Genomic DNA, 18,014 nt, shown 5'->3' on the forward strand with positions numbered 1-18,014 from the left:
AAGTTGATTTACTGCAGTGTTGGATAACATTCAATTGATTCTAAGTCCTAAGTAAAAATACCGCATTTTTTGGTTATACTATAGGTTTTCCCAACTATTTTTAAACGTTTATCATTCGAATTCACAATTTCTAATATTTAAATGTGTCCACCAATATCGATTTAGTGCACTTCCGATGTTTATTTTTTTCTTTTGTCAGACAATTTCAAATTCAGTTGAAGCAAATTCAAACAATGAGCACACGTTTTCGTTCTGGACTATTCGATTTCATCTCGTCTAGGTCGAACCTTGTTATTCAGAAATGCAATTCGTCTAATTGATTTATATAGGACGAGTAGGATCTCTAAATCCTGCCATTCGGCATTAGCTTGGACGAATTTGACCTGCATGCAATGACGAATATTCTCGCCCCGGTGACTAAAGAGGATGACTAAGCTTTGAAATTGAACGGTAAATCACTAAATTGGTTTTCTTAAAAGCGTGTGATATTATTTTTTCGTGGACGAAATCGAATGATAGAGTTGATGAATTTTAATGATAAAATATTTTAAAATAGCAGGGAAAACCTATATTGTTGTTGTTGGACTATTTTCCCAACTTTTTTGTTACTTTACAACCAACCATTCAACGGAATTGTCATTCCATATAGCGGATGTTTCTTGCTTTATCGACTAGAAAACGAGTGCGTTGCTTTAACTTTTCCAATAAGGAATAATAATAACATATATAAAAAAATATATATATAAAAATATCGAAATGAAATTAGGCAACTCATTCATGACTCGTAGTTTTGATCAAAAAGCCGATCAACACAAATTCAAACTATATTCACAGGTGTGTCACAGCGAAATCGGTATGGCAACCAGTTTGAATGGGACAGTGACCCAGAGCTCCAGAATGACCTTATAAGGCATGCAACTCGATGAATGGCGCTTACTATGACGTATTAGTCATTCATAAACTTGTCACCGAACCCAAGGCAACGATTCGGTACACTGCACCCACACAAAGAAACCCGCCGTAAATAAAGTATGCGTCAAGCATCGTCTGTTTTGATAGTAATCGCGTGCAACTGGTGTTCGGCAGTACTTGGCGTACAGTTTGGGACTGGACTATGTCATGATCACTTATATTACAAACAGTTAACAAGAAAAGAACTGAGTTTAGCGTTCTTGGTTTGGTTTTGTGGAAGAACTTTTAGAAGGAGAACTTGTGTTCGCAAGATGGATGCGGCAATTTGTCTGATGATTGCTGTAATTCTTACAGCAGGGGAAATTTGTAAGTTCACATTTTTGAAGATTTGTAGTCAGTTCTATAGGTTTCGAACGATAGACGCTGCGGAAATATGCCAAATCGTTTAAAATTCACAGATATACGCACTGGACACCTTTCCCATTTTTCTTGACAACATCGTGTCAACTATTGCGTCTTGAATAATACTCGTCGTTACTTGCTGTTATCAAACCAACGTGTCTTTCTTTTGCGCCTTCGTGAAGTTTCCGCGTGTCGTAAATTCGTTTAAAATTCTTTTCCCCCCTCTTCAAGCTGACAATTCGTCCGACTTCAACGAATACGAACGTTTATCAACAGGCAAGTATGCACGGGTTTTGCTTTTCGAAAATAAGTAATTAGTCAATAATAAATGTACTACTTGTTGTTATTCCAGTGAATGCAGACCAGTGTGTTTCCAGCCCGTGCAGCAATGGCGGTACGTGCTACAACGAATACGAGGGGTACGGCTGCCTGTGCCCGGCCGGTTACAGCGGGCCACGCTGTGAGCAAAGGCAGAACAGCGGAGGTTAGTGTGTTTTTTTTTTCAAATTTGAATATCGTAATTTTGTTGTACGTTTAGCGCCTGATTCACCCTGCAAAAGGTCTATGGAATATTTTCTTGCACAGCAAGGGTCTATGATAAGCGAGCCGTTTTGGCAATTAATTATGCAAAAAGCTGCGTCTTGACCTCGGGATTCTGAATTTTCAGCGGGCGCCTTCTATCTGTTCTTCGGTAATCCGTTGGTGTATGACAAAACCTTTCATAAAAATCAGCCAATCCACAGCTTAGACCACATGTTGTGATTGAATCATTGAAATTACGTCACAGTCTCTAAAGACCATGCTGCGGTGTATCCCACGTTTGTACCGTTGCTCTGCCTACGTAAATGTCTGATCCTCGAACTAACCCCCCCCCCTCCTCCACCTCTCCCCCACCCATCCCCAACCCACGCTTCGAAAACTTGAATAGTGCAAGTAATATGACAGCACGATGTTCTTATCCTTTTGAACAGGGAGGTTGGGTTTCTGCCCTGATATCACAGATGACAGGGTCGGGCTGTGCGTCGAGGATTGCACGGACGATTCGTCCTGCCCAGCCCCGCTGAAATGCTGTTCCAATGGATGCGGCCACGTCTGCACGGCTCCGGTCATAACAGGTGAGTTATATTCGCTCTTTAGTATGATCAGTATCGCCAATTAGGCCATTTAAGGTATATAGAATCATTTGCATTAATCCCAAAAGTAACCCACCGAATCATTAAAGATCGGTACTGGTACTAGACACCCTGTGAAATTATTTTGTCTGGCTTGCTGTCATTTCAAATATAAATTTATCAATTTAGAACAGTTTACGTTTTTGTTAAGATTTTCCCCCACCCTGTTTTACTTCCGGTGTTAAAGAAGTGCAGTTATATTAAAAATAGGGATTTCAATATTAAAACTGGGGGGGGGATATTTCGTTAAACCAAATTGTTAAATCAAAAACATTTTGGTAACAGCGTTAAATTGTGGTTGTTCAGTTTCATTCCAGTTTCAAATGACACGTTCTATTCTACAGGAATTTACAACTGGAATTCACTAACCAACCGATAGTACTTTGGAAAAGGCAATCCAAGAGCGGATCCAGAACACTATTTGTTGGGGGCCAACAACTATTGTTGTTCCCCCAAAAAATGTCAGAACAATTTACGGCGTGGAGTTCGGGGCCCGCTTAAGGGCCGGGAATTGTTTTGTTTTTGTTATTTCTGTTAGATTCCAGATTCTCTGTTGTGCGATCTGAGACAATGTTTATTTCTGACCACTTTAACCTCATTTTGTTGAACAAAGAATTAAGCCTTTTTTTGCGACCTCACTTAAAAACAGAAATGATTCTTTATGGGGGGGGCATGGCTCCTGTTCCCCGCCCCCTCCCTGGATCCGCCGTTGAGGGAGTCCAATTACAATTGTACACACAGTCACTTTGCGTGAACACAAAGTGTCATTAGCTTTTGTCATATTTCCTTTCAATGTTGTGTTTATTTGTAGAGGACATGTGCGGCAATGGCGGCACGTGCGTATACAACACCACTTTTCTGACCACTTTAACCTCATTTTGTTGAGCAAAGAATTAAGGTGGTGTACGCAGAGGCTGCCTTTTTTGCGACCTCACTTAAAAACCAAAATGATTCTTTGGGGAGGCGGGCACGGCCCCTGTTCCCTGCCCCTCACTGGATCTGCCGTTGAGGGAATCCAATTACAAAGTGTCATTAGCTTTTGTCATATTTCCTTTCAATTTTGTGTTTATTTGTAGAGGACATGAATTGGTGTATGTCCAACCCGTGCGGCAACGGCGGCACGTGCGTATACAACAGGCATGGGTACGGGTGTCTGTGCGATGCTGGTCGATTCGTCGGCAGTCACTGTGAAGAACCTGTTTTCCAATCCCCATCACCATCGTCGTCATCGTCGTTTCCTTCATCCCTATCAACACCATCAACGCCATCGATATCACCATCACCACCAGCAACATCGTTGATATCACCACCATCTTCATCATTGTCTTCATCATCAACATTGCCAGGTTAGCGTCTCCTTTAAAATAGACCATGTGGTCTATGACGTGGCATATTTTGCATGTCATTTGGCCCACATTAAACAGTATGGGCCTATGTCAACACTAGTCTTTTAAACATCCATATTTCAAGAGATATACACGCAGTGCAGAAGAGAACCGTTTGCCTAACGTTGGCATCACGTGACCACAATATCCAATTTTGAAAACAAATTTCACCCGGTCTATTGACCTAGAGCATAATGACGTCATGCTTTGTTGACACGTGCGCTGTCTTATGTGAGTTTGGCGGTTCTGTCCCTGCCTCGCTCTCATAGGAAATCGCACATGTAAACAAGGGGTGATTACATCATTATAAAGGTGATTCAGGTCTACCTGGTCCGATCACAGCCTCAAAACTCGCGCCGTAGATTAAAAGTCTGAGACCGGCTTGCGCGCTTTTGACCGAAAAGTTGCACCCATAAATTCCGTCGAGTGATAATTACATGAACAACGCAAATGTATTATATGAAAAGTTCGACTGCGTCGAAAGTTGTACTTCTGCGTGCAGACATTTAATTCATCTTTAAGCCCATACAGCATTTGGATTGGTGCGACACTGGAAAGCCACTCTGAACGAAACGGGCGTCAACTGCGTTCTGAGAAACCCACTCATAAGATCATGCAAGATTGCAAAATTAGTGTTTTCAGTATGGTGAAGAATAAAAAGTGTGTTCAAGTTCATTAAGATCGAGTAACTTTCAAGTCAGGCCCGGATTAAGTATTTCGTAGGCCCTAGGTATCAGTGTTCCGAAGAATGGAGAAGGAATCGGAAAGGAAGAGAGAATAAGAACAAAGTGGAGAATGTAAATAATAAACATCGCTGCTTAAAACTCCTCGAAGCTAAAATCCGGTTCTGAAACCCATGCCAAAAGATTGTACATTCTGTCATGTCGGCACAAGCTGCAGCGCGAAGTCGCTTCATATACGGGGGTTGACTGCTACAACTGTGCATATACAAAAAATATGAAAATATAAATAATCCACTATAGGATTTAAAGACACCCCCCCCCCGCGCTGATGTCTGGGATCAGGGAACAGGCCTGAACAAGGTATGCGCAAAGGTACTGAGCATGTACATGCAGTTTTGCGACAATAAAATAAAAACATTATAGCTGGATTGCATTTTGTATTTTCGAACAATTTTAAAAATTTATTTCGAACGATTAAAATACAAGCTCTCAAAATAACAAATTAATCATTCTTGCAATTGTTCTCCAATAGAAAAGAAAGAAAATAAAACAAAAAGTTATGTGGCGATGGCCAAGTCTTCAGGAGTCGGACTTATGACCCTAACTCAATGAGCCCCTTACCGACTTCCATATAGAACTCTTCTGGGACTCGGTACCCGGCCCACCACACCTCCTTCCCTGTCCATCCATGTAACTCGAAAGTCAGGCACCATAAAGGGAGGAAACGAGGTGGCACCCTAAGCCTTGCTGCCGAGTCAGCAAAAGAACCCCGTACCTATACGCAGATGCCAACCTGGACTTCCCAGACAGTCCCAACTTGTGAGTCAGCTTACCGACCGACCGACCGAGCTAACTGCTGTTGGTAAATGACCACGGGAAATAAATACTCTTCAATGACAGAACTGCGGTCAACGAAAACCAAAAAAATGACACCATGCGGTTTCGAACCCCTAACCCTGGGTCCGCTGTCAGACAGCTTAACAACTATGCTGTTTCAGTAGGTGCTTTTCTCTTTGCGTTTAAAAACATAATCCTTAATTCCACAGTGGGAGACTTACTCTGTGTTTCATAGCTGCGCGAAAGATGCATCAGCATCGTGCTATACACATGAATGCTGTTACGTAACTCTTTTCTACAATCATTCTTATGTACCGAGCAGTTGACTATTCAGAGTCACTACGAGCAATTAACCTCACCATGCTCGTCCTTATTCTGTCTCATCGATGATTGTTTCGCGTCGCGCGTCTTTCGGCCGACGCTGATATGTCGCTATCATTGAGATGATTTCTAGCAAGTTTCCCCCACCTCATTAAATTTATATCAAACTACTGACCCATTTACAATTTTTGTTTACAAGGGAATTTTGTTTGTCTGATTCTAATTCAGCTCCCTTAGCTAGCTTGGGAAAATTCATTACCATTTATGTATACTCGCGCTTACATTTTTGAAAGCTTTTGTACTTTGTTTCTCCACTTTCTCTGCTACTAAATACATTTCAGTTTCTCATGACAAAAAAGTGGGGGTAATTCAATAGCCCATCCCCGCGGTCAAAAAGTGTGGGGGTATACCCCCACCCCAACCCCACCCCGGGAATTACGCCCCTAATGACGGCGAACGGAGCCAACAAGCCTGCCACTCGCATGGTCTTTTTTTTCGAGTCCGGGTTGCCATACGCCTTGACTCAAGTCTACGATCACGAAAAGGCCTTTGAGATGAAACAAAGCAAATCCATGAACCTTTGGCGACTGAACGATCTAAATTGGGGTCGTATTGTGTACAAGCGAGTATAATTTTTACTAACACCTGCACATGTAATACGCCAATCGGCGGCGGCAGAACGTTTTTATAACTGAGGGCATCACCAAACAGAGCCATTTTCTCAGATAAAACATTTCCTTCAGTCAAAGAGGAGAAAATTGTGAAACTGTTTTCATTTGCATTGCAAGGAATACATGTTACCCAGAGTAAAATTTACAACCAACATTTACATACACTTTTAAAAATGTTTGCATTACATTTTAAAAGCGTATAAAGGAGCACTATTATTTCTTTGCGGGACAGTTTTCCATTTTGAGAGGGGCATATTTTGTTTTATTGCGAGAGGGGTCATTCGTGTTTTCGAGGGATAGTTTTCCATCTCGAGAAGGTTCACAATCTTGTTAATGCGCGAGGGGTGTTTGTGTTTTTGAGGGGCACATTTGCATTACAAGAGAGGGATCATTTTTAAACGCAATCATAATGCTTTCGTGTGCGCTTCAAGACAGTTTCATTTTCATCTCGAGGGGGCACATTATTTTGTGACCTATTGTGACAAAATGAGGAATTTCGCCCAAAACCATGTTATGAGTAATCAACGCCTGAAGTTGGATACACTAGGAAAATCATGTAATAAGAACCGGAAAATGTCCCTGTCTAAAAAAAAAAATTATAAAAATCTGTGGCTATAGATTAGGCCTATTTGGGGTGGGGGTACAAGGACGGATCCAGAACACACTTTTTGTTGAGGGGGGGGGGGCTGTGCAAATCAAGCCAGGCCAAACTGGTATAGGTCCTAGCTCTCTGAGAGAGACCCTAAAACCTTTCTAAAAACTTTTCTCTGCGCGTGTGTGTGTGGGTAGGCCTATGTGTTTTATGGCACACTGCGGTAGTTTCGTAGGCCTTCCCCCAAGTTTTCGTAGGCCCCCAAATTTTTCATAGGCCCCCATTTTTTTCCGTAGGCCCGAGGCACAGTGCCTACTATGCCTATTGCGTAATCCGGGCCTGCACGTTACTCCAATAACCTAGCCTAATGGGTCTTCCGAGTGACTCAATGTTTGACCATAATTATGTTGTTGTTGTTGTTTCCTCGGGGGAAGCGTATTTATTCAGAAGAAACGTTTCATTTGCGTTTTACAATTAGTTAATCAATAAACGCTGTGGATAAAATTTTGTAATTGTTTTTAGACATCACCATACTTATTACATATGGAACAGTCTGATATCGATTTCATATCATCAAAATAATGACAATAGTAAATGATGTCATAAATACAACAACAACAACAACAACAACAACAACAACAACGACAACAAAGGCATTTCGGGTTTGTGAATGAGACATGGTGTCGATCTATTTGGGGAAAAAATAATCAATGTAATCAATTTATTTTCAGGAGACGACAACCCTGGTAGCCCCGAGGACGTCGCTGGTAACCAACAGCTGCCGACGGCCATCATTATCGCTGCGGTTTGCAGTGTAATAATAATTGTAGCGATACTGGTGTTCACCGGGATTTTCTTGTACCGAAGAAGGTGAGTCGCCATGTCACGAATAGTTCTAGGGGAAAATGGAAGACAGGTTTCCCCCAACCTCGTTCCCATGATGTCGAGCAGTACGCTCCCACCACTACCTGCTCTCTCACACTGGTATTGGATCATTTGCATATCCATTTTTGGGGGATACGTATGCAAATAAGGAATAGTCTGTTGCCCGCGTGTGCTTTACATCAGCGCTTGTTTTTGTTTATTGTGTCTGAGGTAAAAACAGAATCAATTCGTCGCGGCTTGAGTTACGAAAACACTTTTTGTTTTTCATAGTTCAAATGTTACAATTTTGTATCCAGCCAATATGCAGTATCCCTTTTCATATTAATATTATCAGATTGGACAGAAAATTATCATCTTTGAGAAGGAGGAAATTTTAGAAATTACACTGAACATGAAAACACGTAATACACGTTGCAAATATAAATCCATTGGCTACTAATTGCGCTATCTAATCAGGATACAGGAAGCAAGTTCCCATCCCAGGACTTACTGTTGGAAAGGAGGTTGAAATAAAGTAAGCCCTGATACAAGGTTGAGGTTTCCCCTACACAATAACCTCCAAATTATCATCAGCATATTGAAATGTTCATGTGATTTTCAATCATCATTAGGACAAGCAGAAAGGTAAAAACAAAACGCGACAGAGCGCCCAAAGGCTTCACCCTGCAGTCATCACAGTGGCGTGTTGATTTGGTTCTTTGAAATATATGCATAACTATGTATACATTATAAGGGTGGTAAAGCGTCGTCAGGGTTTCTTTTTCACAGACAAAAATTACCACTGAACTATGAATCAAAACAGCTTCACAATAACTCGCCTACGGAAATGAGTCGCCTCTAACAGAAAAAAATCCCAATAACACCAAAACATCTGTTGATTTAATGTGTGTGTTAGTGTATTGGTACCAGATTATCTTCAACAGTACAAATAAGAACAAAAGAAGTACGTTTCCATTTGTGCTGATCGTTGATACACCGAATGGTTATCGACTGATAGTCCGGTGATATTGAAAAGACAAGAAATATTATGTTGTTATTTAAGGCGAGCCATCAGATAACAGACCGTTCGGGTACCGGGTCCGGTATGCTAATTTCTTTCACCCCAATCGGTACGAAGCCAGAAGCCACCCGGTCACTGAAGCGTGACGCCCCAATCGGTCCAAACTGGTGACTCAGGGTTTCACAATAGGCAACATAAATTGAAGTCTGGCCATTGTTGGAGAATTATTCGGCCTGCTCGGATTACCAGCGGCAACTTCTATGAAGCTCATCACAGTCATTGTTGCCTACTGGAGGATTAGCGCATCGCAAATTGGTTCCTTTGTGATGAGCCAGAGCCATGGTGCAGAAGCCTGGTGGAGTTAATCCAGGCCGATCGGTTCCACGCAAGGTCCCAATCCCTTCAACATACTGGGCGGGCTCAACCCCGAACGGTCCGGGGAGGGATTCTAATTTGAGGACTCGCCTAACTTTCCCATCATTTGGTTTATTTATGACACAGAAATCAAACGACCGACTCGGATACCGTATCCGTGGACAGCGGGAAGCAGATCATAAAGAAGGGTCCGGAGACGGGTCAGGAGCCTTGCTACATGGAACATGGACATCAGATGGCCTGAAGATGGGAACCAGCCGATGTCCTCCACCCCACAGTCTTTGCAGACAGAATAATTATTTAGCCATGCCGTTCTATATTCTGGTATGTTGTTTCAAGAAATTTAAATTGAATAATAAGTATGAATTACTCATGACTTCGCACTTGATGAATATTTCAATAGCGCCCTCTCCAAAAATCAAGGGTAAAAGTGCTCGTCGCAATTCACTTGGCCTGAGCTGTGAAGAGTCTGTTCAATTTGCCTTTCAGTTTTGTATACCAATTCTTCCTGCGGCTGGGCGGGGTGTATCTTTGGTATAATGGTCACCAAACAAACAAAGAAAGCTTTCACTGATATTTTTTTGTCAACTAATTATTTAGTAGGACAGGTTTTCATGCTGCCTGTATAATAGACTTGTCTAAGTATAGCATATTGTATTTTCGTATTACATGTTTGTACAAATAATATTTCTATTAATATTTTATATAAAGCCATTGAAGTTTGTATTAAAAAATTGTAAAAGAGAGTATATAAATGATTGTTTAGGAAAGTTTAACTGCAATGGTTTTTCTGGCGTTTTATTCTGAATACAGAGTCGGTGACTTTCTAAATAAGTATATAATAGGCAATTCAATGATAATTCAATGATAATTATTTGGGACAATATTAATTGTTCTAGTTCAGCTACCAAGATCAATTTGAAGTGTGACATGTTCTATTCTCGCTAGCACAACGGCTTGGTTGTAAATATTAAGCTTAATGCAGAACGGAAAAAGTCTACCCACTGTTCTTTTTCCAGTTACATGTGCAGCAACACATGTGCAGCAACACATGTGCAGCAACACATGTGCAGCAACACATGTGCAGCAACACATGTGCAGCAACACATGTGCAGCAACACATGTGCAGCAACACATGTGCAGCAACACATGTGCAGCAACACATGTGCAGCAACACATGTGCAGCAACACATGTGCAGCAACACATGTGCAGCAACACATGTGCAGCATAACATGTGCAGCAACACATGTGCAGCATAACATGTGCAGCAACACATGTGCAGCAACAAAAATGCTCTGTTATTGACAGTGGAGGTTGGGGAACCAATGCAAGTTGACGACACAATGGGTCGGAGCGGTTTTATGGCCAAAGAATCGTGGGCATTTCGAGCTGGATGAGCGAAGATGCCTGTATAATGAAGTCGGTAAGGCTGTGCTACGATTCAAGGAGAGTACAGTGGCGTATCCAGTGGGGGGGGGGGGGGGGGGGGGGCAGGGGGCACTTTGCCCCCCCCCCCCCCACCCTGCGGACTTTTTGGTGACAATTTTTTTGACAATTTGTTGTTGTCATCAATGATTTGAAGTGTTTATAGAGTTCTTCTGACATCAATCCCACCAAAGAAAACCCGCTCAACATAACCATTACAATGCGCCGTGAAATTGTATATATATTAATATAGTATACATAATAATGGTCAGTTTTGAAGGGCGCCCCCATTTGGAAGATGGGTACCACGGATATTGTCTGCCTTTTCTTTTTCCATCTTGCGGATAGAAGGTTCAATCGATTGAATGAACTCCTCCACCGGGATATCTTGCTAGGGGTAGTAGCAAAATTCATACACAAGGCTAAGACATTTGATTCCCGTTTTAGATAGCTGGCGTTGGCTGAGGTTTACGACTGAGTTCGTTTTCTCCATGTCATCATTGTTCCCTTTGGACGTGTTGCGTGAGGCTCTAGTCCATTCTCTTCTTGTTAAAAGAAGTGAGGCGTTGGAATTTTCGGATCTGTTTCCTTTGGGTGGCATGAAATGTGTGGGATACAGATTTATCCGTGAGGGCGGATATCTTATCATAATCAGTTTTGTCCATAGTCGTGCGGAGACTATCCCTGCTTCTCTTTATGTCTTAATCGCTTCGGTATAGGCAACATCTGGTGGAGGCATAATTTGTGATCGGAGTAGGGCTTTATTGGCAGTGTGTATGATTTGAGCAGAATTGTTTCCTTTGATAGGGTCTCGTAGGCGGAGAGTCTTTGGGACCACGTTTGCATCTCTACATCTCTTCAGGAATGTCGGGTTATTTAACAGTTTGCAACGTCTGGTACAAGAGCGTTGGTATAACTTGACAAGGTCATGCGCGCTGTCAGCGCCAACCCGCATGGCTCTCATGTATCGCATTCTAAAGACACCTTAGCATAAATGATTCTGGACAAACTATAGCTTGTTGGAAAGCTGATGACTAGGCAAACAAGCTGGCAAATCGCCAAGGTTTCAGAATTGAAACTTTTGGAGTCAACGTCATATGTAGGCTACTACATGATGCCAATAGTTTCGTTTTTGTGCAGCAAATCACATAGCAAGGCCTGTCAGCGCCAACCCGCATGGCTCTCTTGTATTGCAGTCTTAATAAGGTACCAACATAAATGGTTGTGGACAACTTATCTTGTTGGAAAGCTGATGAATAGGCAAACAAGCTGGCAAATCGCCAAGGTTTCAGAATTGAAACTTTTGGAGTAAACGTCAGATGTAGTACATGATGCCACTAGTTTCGTTTTTATGCAGTAAATCCCATAGCAAGGCCTGTCAGCGCCAACCCGCATGGCTCTCATGTATCGCAGTCTAAAGGTACCTTATGGTTCTGGACAAACTATAGCTTGTTGGAAAGCTGATGAATAGGCCAACAGGCTGGTAAATTGGCAAAGTTGTAGACTGGAAACTTTTAGAGTAAAGGTCAGATGTATTACATGATGCCACTAGTATAGGTTGTGTGCAGTAAATCCCATAGCAAGGCCTGTCGGCGCCAAAACGCATGGCTCTCAGTTTCGCAGTCTAAAGGTACCTTAAAGCTTACCTTACATCATCTTTCATTTTCTTTTTCAATTTTTTTTTTCTGGTAGCCTAATCTGATGACTGTTAGGAGAAATTTCCATCCGAAGATGATCACCCCTTTAAATAGTCCTGAAGCCCATCGCCATTTTGAAAAGCAGTGCCTATACACTCCATTGGAAAAAAAATATGGCCCCAATTTCATCCAAGTTCCACAGAAACACAAGCTTACCTTCCTGTGCACGGCTTCCACCGATATTTTTTTCAGTTTACAAACCCTCAAATTCATGGCCAACAATATGCTGAGATATTGAAGAATTTGAGGGCATGCAAATCGTGATTTGGCCGGCGTATATTTCGGATCGATTTACTGGCATGCAGCCTCGAGAACCAATACGGACCATTCAGCGGCGCCACCTCCGGTCTATTCTCAACATTTCCTGCGGGATCGCGCGGGGTACCAATGACAAAGTGCGCTGCGTTAAGCGGACATGTCGTTGCTGGATATGCAGCTCCGCTGGACGGGGTATGTCGTGCGCATTGAGGAGCACAGACTGCCGAAAATCCTCCTCTCCGTGGCGAGCTCCCGGATTTTCCCAAGCGGCTCGGCTGCAGGCCGAAGCTACAAGGACGTCATCAAACGCCACCTCAGTGCCGCCAGCATTTCGATCAACGACTGGGAAAATCTCGCCATGGACCGTCCTATAGCCTATAGGTGGCAAGCTGCGACAAAACAAATCGCGTCAAAACTGCAACTGCAGATGCTCAGCGGCAAAATGCCGAAGCCAGACAGCGACGCCACAAAAGTTACAACGGCGCAACCAACCGCCGAACCGTACTCCCGAACTCTTCGATGGAGATCTGCCTACACAATGTATGCCTGGGCCCGGGCAGCACGCGTCCGAGGACTCCCACAGTAAGGGGATCGACCTTCCAGAAATTGATCATGATACGTAAATCATTCTTCAGTAGGGAACAAAACCTGATGCTTCATTGAGTTTCAATGGTCATAAAATAGTGAAGCCCATATTTCCTCTTTTAAACAATTGGAATTCATATTAATTTGCCAGTTCATGTCACATGCAGTAAAAGGCAAGTGTATGCTGGATCGCCTAGAGGTCCGTGTTATGTGATGAATTTTAATCAATCCATGAAGTGCATTATTTTGTCCCATTTGACTTTGTTTTCAAAATTTTGTATTATCTTAAAATGCGCCTAGAATAATGGTAGTCATATCAACGTTAATTGATAGTTTGAACTAAACTTTGTTTCGATATGGTCACATTAATAAGTATGTGCATTTGTATTGAAATTAATTCAAGAAGTGGACTTTTGTCTCGTTTTAATATAGTTTTATTATAGGTTTTCCTGGCGATTTTACAACGTTATGATTATTCGAGCAGTTTCTAATTATCAAATTCGTCCATTAATATCGCTTAAGTGCTGTTAATTTGTTTAAATTCGTCTATTGTCCGACAATTTCAAATTCAGATCAAGCAAATTCAAACAATGAGCACACGACACGTTTTCCTCCTGGAGCATTCAATTCCGTATGCCTGGGCCCGGGCAGCACGCGTCCGAGGACTCCCACAGAAAGGGGACAGATGCTTCATTGAGTTTGGTAATAAATAGTGAAGCCCATATTTCCTCTTTAAATCGGAATTCATATTAATTTGCCAGTTCATGTCACACATGCAGTAAAAGGCAAGTGTATGCTGGATCTCCTAAAGGTCCGTGTTATGTAATGTTTGTAATCAATCCATGAAGTGCATTCTTGTGTCCCATTTGACTTTGTTTTCCACGTAGACGTAAAGAGGGGTGGTGTGGTGGGGTGTCGTGTGCTCATTGTTTGAATGAAGAGACTGAAATCAAGGCACAGCTTCCTTCACTCTGTTGATCCACTTGATGGTAGTGCCTGTAACCGCCGACTAAACCTCTGGTCTGATCACCTCCAGACAAGCCCACACAAGCTCTCCTTCAGCCCCAAGGAATCCCTAACAGCAGGCTCAAGTGAGAAATGGCCCACCTGGTCATGTCTTAACCGTCTGAGGACAGGGACCGGACGCTGCAAAGCCCTGATGCAGAAATGGAGATATAATGAGGATGGTGAAACCGCATGTGACTGTGGGGCTGAACAGTCCATGGACCACCTGCTGGTCTGCCCCCACCTGCCAGAACCCTGCACCCACGAGGACCTAGAGAAGTTCAACCCCCGAGCGAGATCCTGTGCTCAATACTGGGAGGGAGTGGTGTGATGACCCGAGAAGAAGAAGGAAGGGGGGGGGGGATTGTTGACAAAGGAGAAGTTGCTCATCATGAAAATATGCAACATCATTAAAGTCATCTCAGAAAGAAAGACATTCGTGTTTGAACCATGTTTGAACTGGGTCCGTGTTTGAAAGTGATTCTGATGTCCACAGTACGGACTACGTTGTCGTAAAAGTTGGGTACCTTATCCTGTCTTTAAAATGGGGCTTGCGGTCACAGCGTGGCCTGGTAGTGGGGCCAGTAATATGTATAATGTGATATTTCTACACAAACCCCCAGAGTAAGGGGTATTGCATAGAACAAGATAACTTTTACGACAATGTGTACATGTGAGCTGTTGTAGGTTTCTTCAGTGATGGACTCCGGCTTCTTAGTCAAATCCTCTTGTATATGGTTAACATGTCCCTTGATTGAAAACCTTTTCCCGTGGCTGGTAATTGACTTTCTGAGATAAATCCACGGACACTTTGAAAATGATCTAGTGACCGGGACGGCACCAGCTAGGGCAGATGTTTACTTTCTACATCAATGAGGGAACATTTTGTAAAGACCAGGTCCGGGTTAGGGTTAAAAACAACTTGATGTAAGTTCTGGTCTTGAGTTAAGTTGTTGCCTTTTTGGGGGTTTGGTGGATGAGAATTTGTCGGACTCGGACCTGTGGTTTCTGGATGAAGCTGAAGAAAAATGAAACTGATGAAAATGAGGGCGCCCTACCGCACTCTCGGTGGCAACAAGTTCTTCACGTTCAAAACCCAGACGTCGCCAGTACGGTTTAGGCAATAACGTACAAGTTACAACCGACTAAATTGCGTACACGTTTTCCTTATTCATTCATTGTAAATTTATCATGTTGTACTTGTAATGAAACCCTGCTACTGCTAGTCCTACAATCGGAAACCCAGAGAATTTCCTTCTAATAACTCAAAAGGCATACAAATTACAATTTCAGTTTTGACTCGAGCTTCAGGTAAGCTGAATCAACAAACGACTTTCTTTATGTTGGCCAGGTAAGTGTCGGGAGTCGTAGTAACTTGGCAAGCGTCAACACATGTCACAGCGTAGTAGTCACAGCGTACACAAAGTGACAAAAGAATTTTGGTAATCCCAGACCTTACTTCTTTTTTTTTAGGACAGTACACCTCAGTTACGAGTCCTGTTCAAAACTGACTTTTGAAAATGTCTGTCCAGTACCAAAGTGACTTTTGCAGGCTAAAGCAGTCTTTTTTTTCTTCACATAAACTCATGTTTTTACTAGTTGTAATTTTGAAAGCACTTTCATTTTCAAAGAAAATGTGACTTTCCTAACTTTTTTGGCAGTCAGACAGTGAAAGCCCTTCATAATGAAAGCCCGATGCTGCATGCTGATTGGCTGCTAAACAAATAAATGAGATGTTTATTTTTTATCAGCCAATCAGCAACGAGCTTTCATTGCATCAAGCTTTCACGTTTGCCATCTTGGTTTTTGAGTCTGTATTCTGGTTGTCATCATCGTCTTTTACCCCTGAATTTCCCTCATAAATCAAAGCCCTACCCTCTTTCCACAAAATTAAACCTGCTGATATTCAAGAAGGTGTCATTGCCAATTGTTCAGATGTGTCAAGAAATATCAGAATGTCAATTTTGAGTGTCATTTACTTTTTTAGTCAATCTATTTTGGTGAGTCTTTCCCTTCCTATATAGGAACGGGGTCCTGATTTCCGAAGTTTTAGAAGCGTCAATTCAACACACCGTCAACAGTGCCAAACGCATTCTAAATTGACAAAAAAGGCATAGGCTAGAACTGTAAAGTTTAGACTAAAAGAGATTTTTGGTGGGTCAGATGTTGCATTTCGTTTACGAAAATGGAGCTTTTTCACGCGAAAAAATGATCTGTTTAGCAGCACTGCCGTTGTCCGCCATCGTGCCTTCGCAAGAAGCTTGGACTACACCATTTCAGATATAGGTTTGCAGGTTAAATGAAATTATCATGTTGTATACTAATGGCCGCCCTTTGTTGATCTATTGTATAATGTTAGGCCTACCCCTTTTGCGTAATGGTATCGTCTGCGCTGCCCTAGCCCCATAAATGTGGCCTATTTACTGGACTGCCTCCGTAAACATAGGCCACACATCCACATGTACAAAAATCGTGTCGACTTTGCCAAATTTTGATTTTCACATTTAGGCTTAGTTTGTAGGATTTTTTTGCTTTAGAAGCATACTCACCCTCTTTATAGGCTAGTCAGAAAGTGCTGCCTTTTTCAGATGTCTAATTTTTGTGAATTTTCATGTTGAAATTTTGATACGCAAACGTGTAAAAATGAATCTGGAAATTTCACGAAAAATATACATCTGAAAAAGGCAGCACTTTCTGATTAGCCTAGGGTGAGTATGCTTCTAAAGCAAAAAAACCCTACAAACTAAGCCTAAATGTGAAAATCAAATTTTGGCAAAGTCGACACGATTTTTGTACATGTGGATGTGTGGCCTATGTTTACGGAGGCAGTCCAGTACATAGGCCACATTTATGGGGCTAGCGCTGCCCCTGAAGCAACATGGCTGCTTATTTCGGAGCTGGACTGAGTAGTGAGAGCCAATTTTCTTGAACTGAAAATTGCAATTTTCAGATGTTTAACCTATTAATTTTGAGCCAAAATTGTATTGTTGCTCATACTGTTCGGTTTGAACACTGGTTTTGTCAATTTGAATGTGTTTTGTAGGTGCAACGCTGTGTTGACGCTTCTGTGTGTGTTGACGCTGTGTTGACGCTTATTAGTATGACCAAGTGTCGGCCTAACCCCAAAACATTGCGAAAGTGTGGCGTCAGTTTGTCATGTTTGTACTACAAATGTAGGAATCCTCCATCATGTTCACATTGCGATTGTGTTTGTCATCATAGTTGTCCATGAAGTATCCTCGTCATTCGCGTGACCAACATTTGCGCACTTTAGGTGCTTATTACTTTGACCGATTTTTTTTACTGAATTAAAGTAAAGTACTAAGTAGGCGGTCATACAATGTACCAGACAGGGCTCTGGACTGCCCTGAAACGTGCAAAACTAAATCAGGCCCACTTTACTCGCAGCTTAGCCAGCAAATTTCTCCAAAAATTCCACTAGGGAAAAGAAAATGTCCTCAGTAGTTCACCAACCAAGTTTGCAGACTGAATTCAATTTTTAAAGGAGACTTTTCTTCAATATTTTGCACATGAGAGGGAAGTCAAGTGATTTCAAAATGGGGCTAAATACTAGACTGGTACATGTCCAACCATGGTCCAACTATTTGAGAAGACTGACCTCTTCATTCTGTGTCAATACATGTATGATGTAGTCTGGTTGCTTGACTATGGAGAAATGTGTGTTAAATTGAGACTAGTTCCTGCTTCATGCCACATGTTTCTTAAATTCTTTTGGCATGGTTGATTGATGCAGTACTGAAGCTGTGTTTGACTGGTTGTTTTAGGTGCCAGTCTATTTTCTTGTTTT

General features: G+C 42.1%; 2 protein-coding genes across 3 annotated transcripts in view; both read left to right on the top strand.

Moving 5' to 3' along the window:
- Positions 1–1,105: 1,105 nt before the first annotated feature.
- Positions 1,106–10,011, top strand: LOC119735541 (fibropellin-1-like). Its single transcript, XM_038209276.1, has 6 exons — positions 1,106–1,278; positions 1,667–1,798; positions 2,286–2,429; positions 3,563–3,832; positions 7,707–7,845; positions 9,362–10,011. The coding sequence occupies exons 1-6, from the start codon at positions 1,224–1,226 to the stop codon at positions 9,477–9,479; spliced, it is 858 nt and encodes a 285-aa protein (XP_038065204.1). The 5' UTR covers positions 1,106–1,223; the 3' UTR covers positions 9,480–10,011.
- Positions 10,012–15,342: 5,331 nt separating this feature from the next.
- LOC119735494 overlaps positions 15,343–18,014 on the top strand; it is a 90,446-nt gene continuing 87,774 nt past the window's right edge. The window contains exon 1 of one of the 2 annotated variants that reach the window (XM_038209199.1): positions 15,343–15,557. The gene's annotated coding sequence lies outside the window, so the exon portion shown is untranslated. The remainder of the gene's footprint in view (positions 15,558–18,014) is intronic. The other variant, XM_038209200.1, reaches the window with a different exon arrangement.

The sequence above is a fragment of the Patiria miniata genome, unplaced genomic scaffold (assembly GCF_015706575.1).
Source record: "Patiria miniata isolate m_02_andy unplaced genomic scaffold, ASM1570657v1 HiC_scaffold_29, whole genome shotgun sequence".
Classification (NCBI taxonomy): Eukaryota; Metazoa; Echinodermata; class Asteroidea; order Valvatida; family Asterinidae; genus Patiria; species Patiria miniata.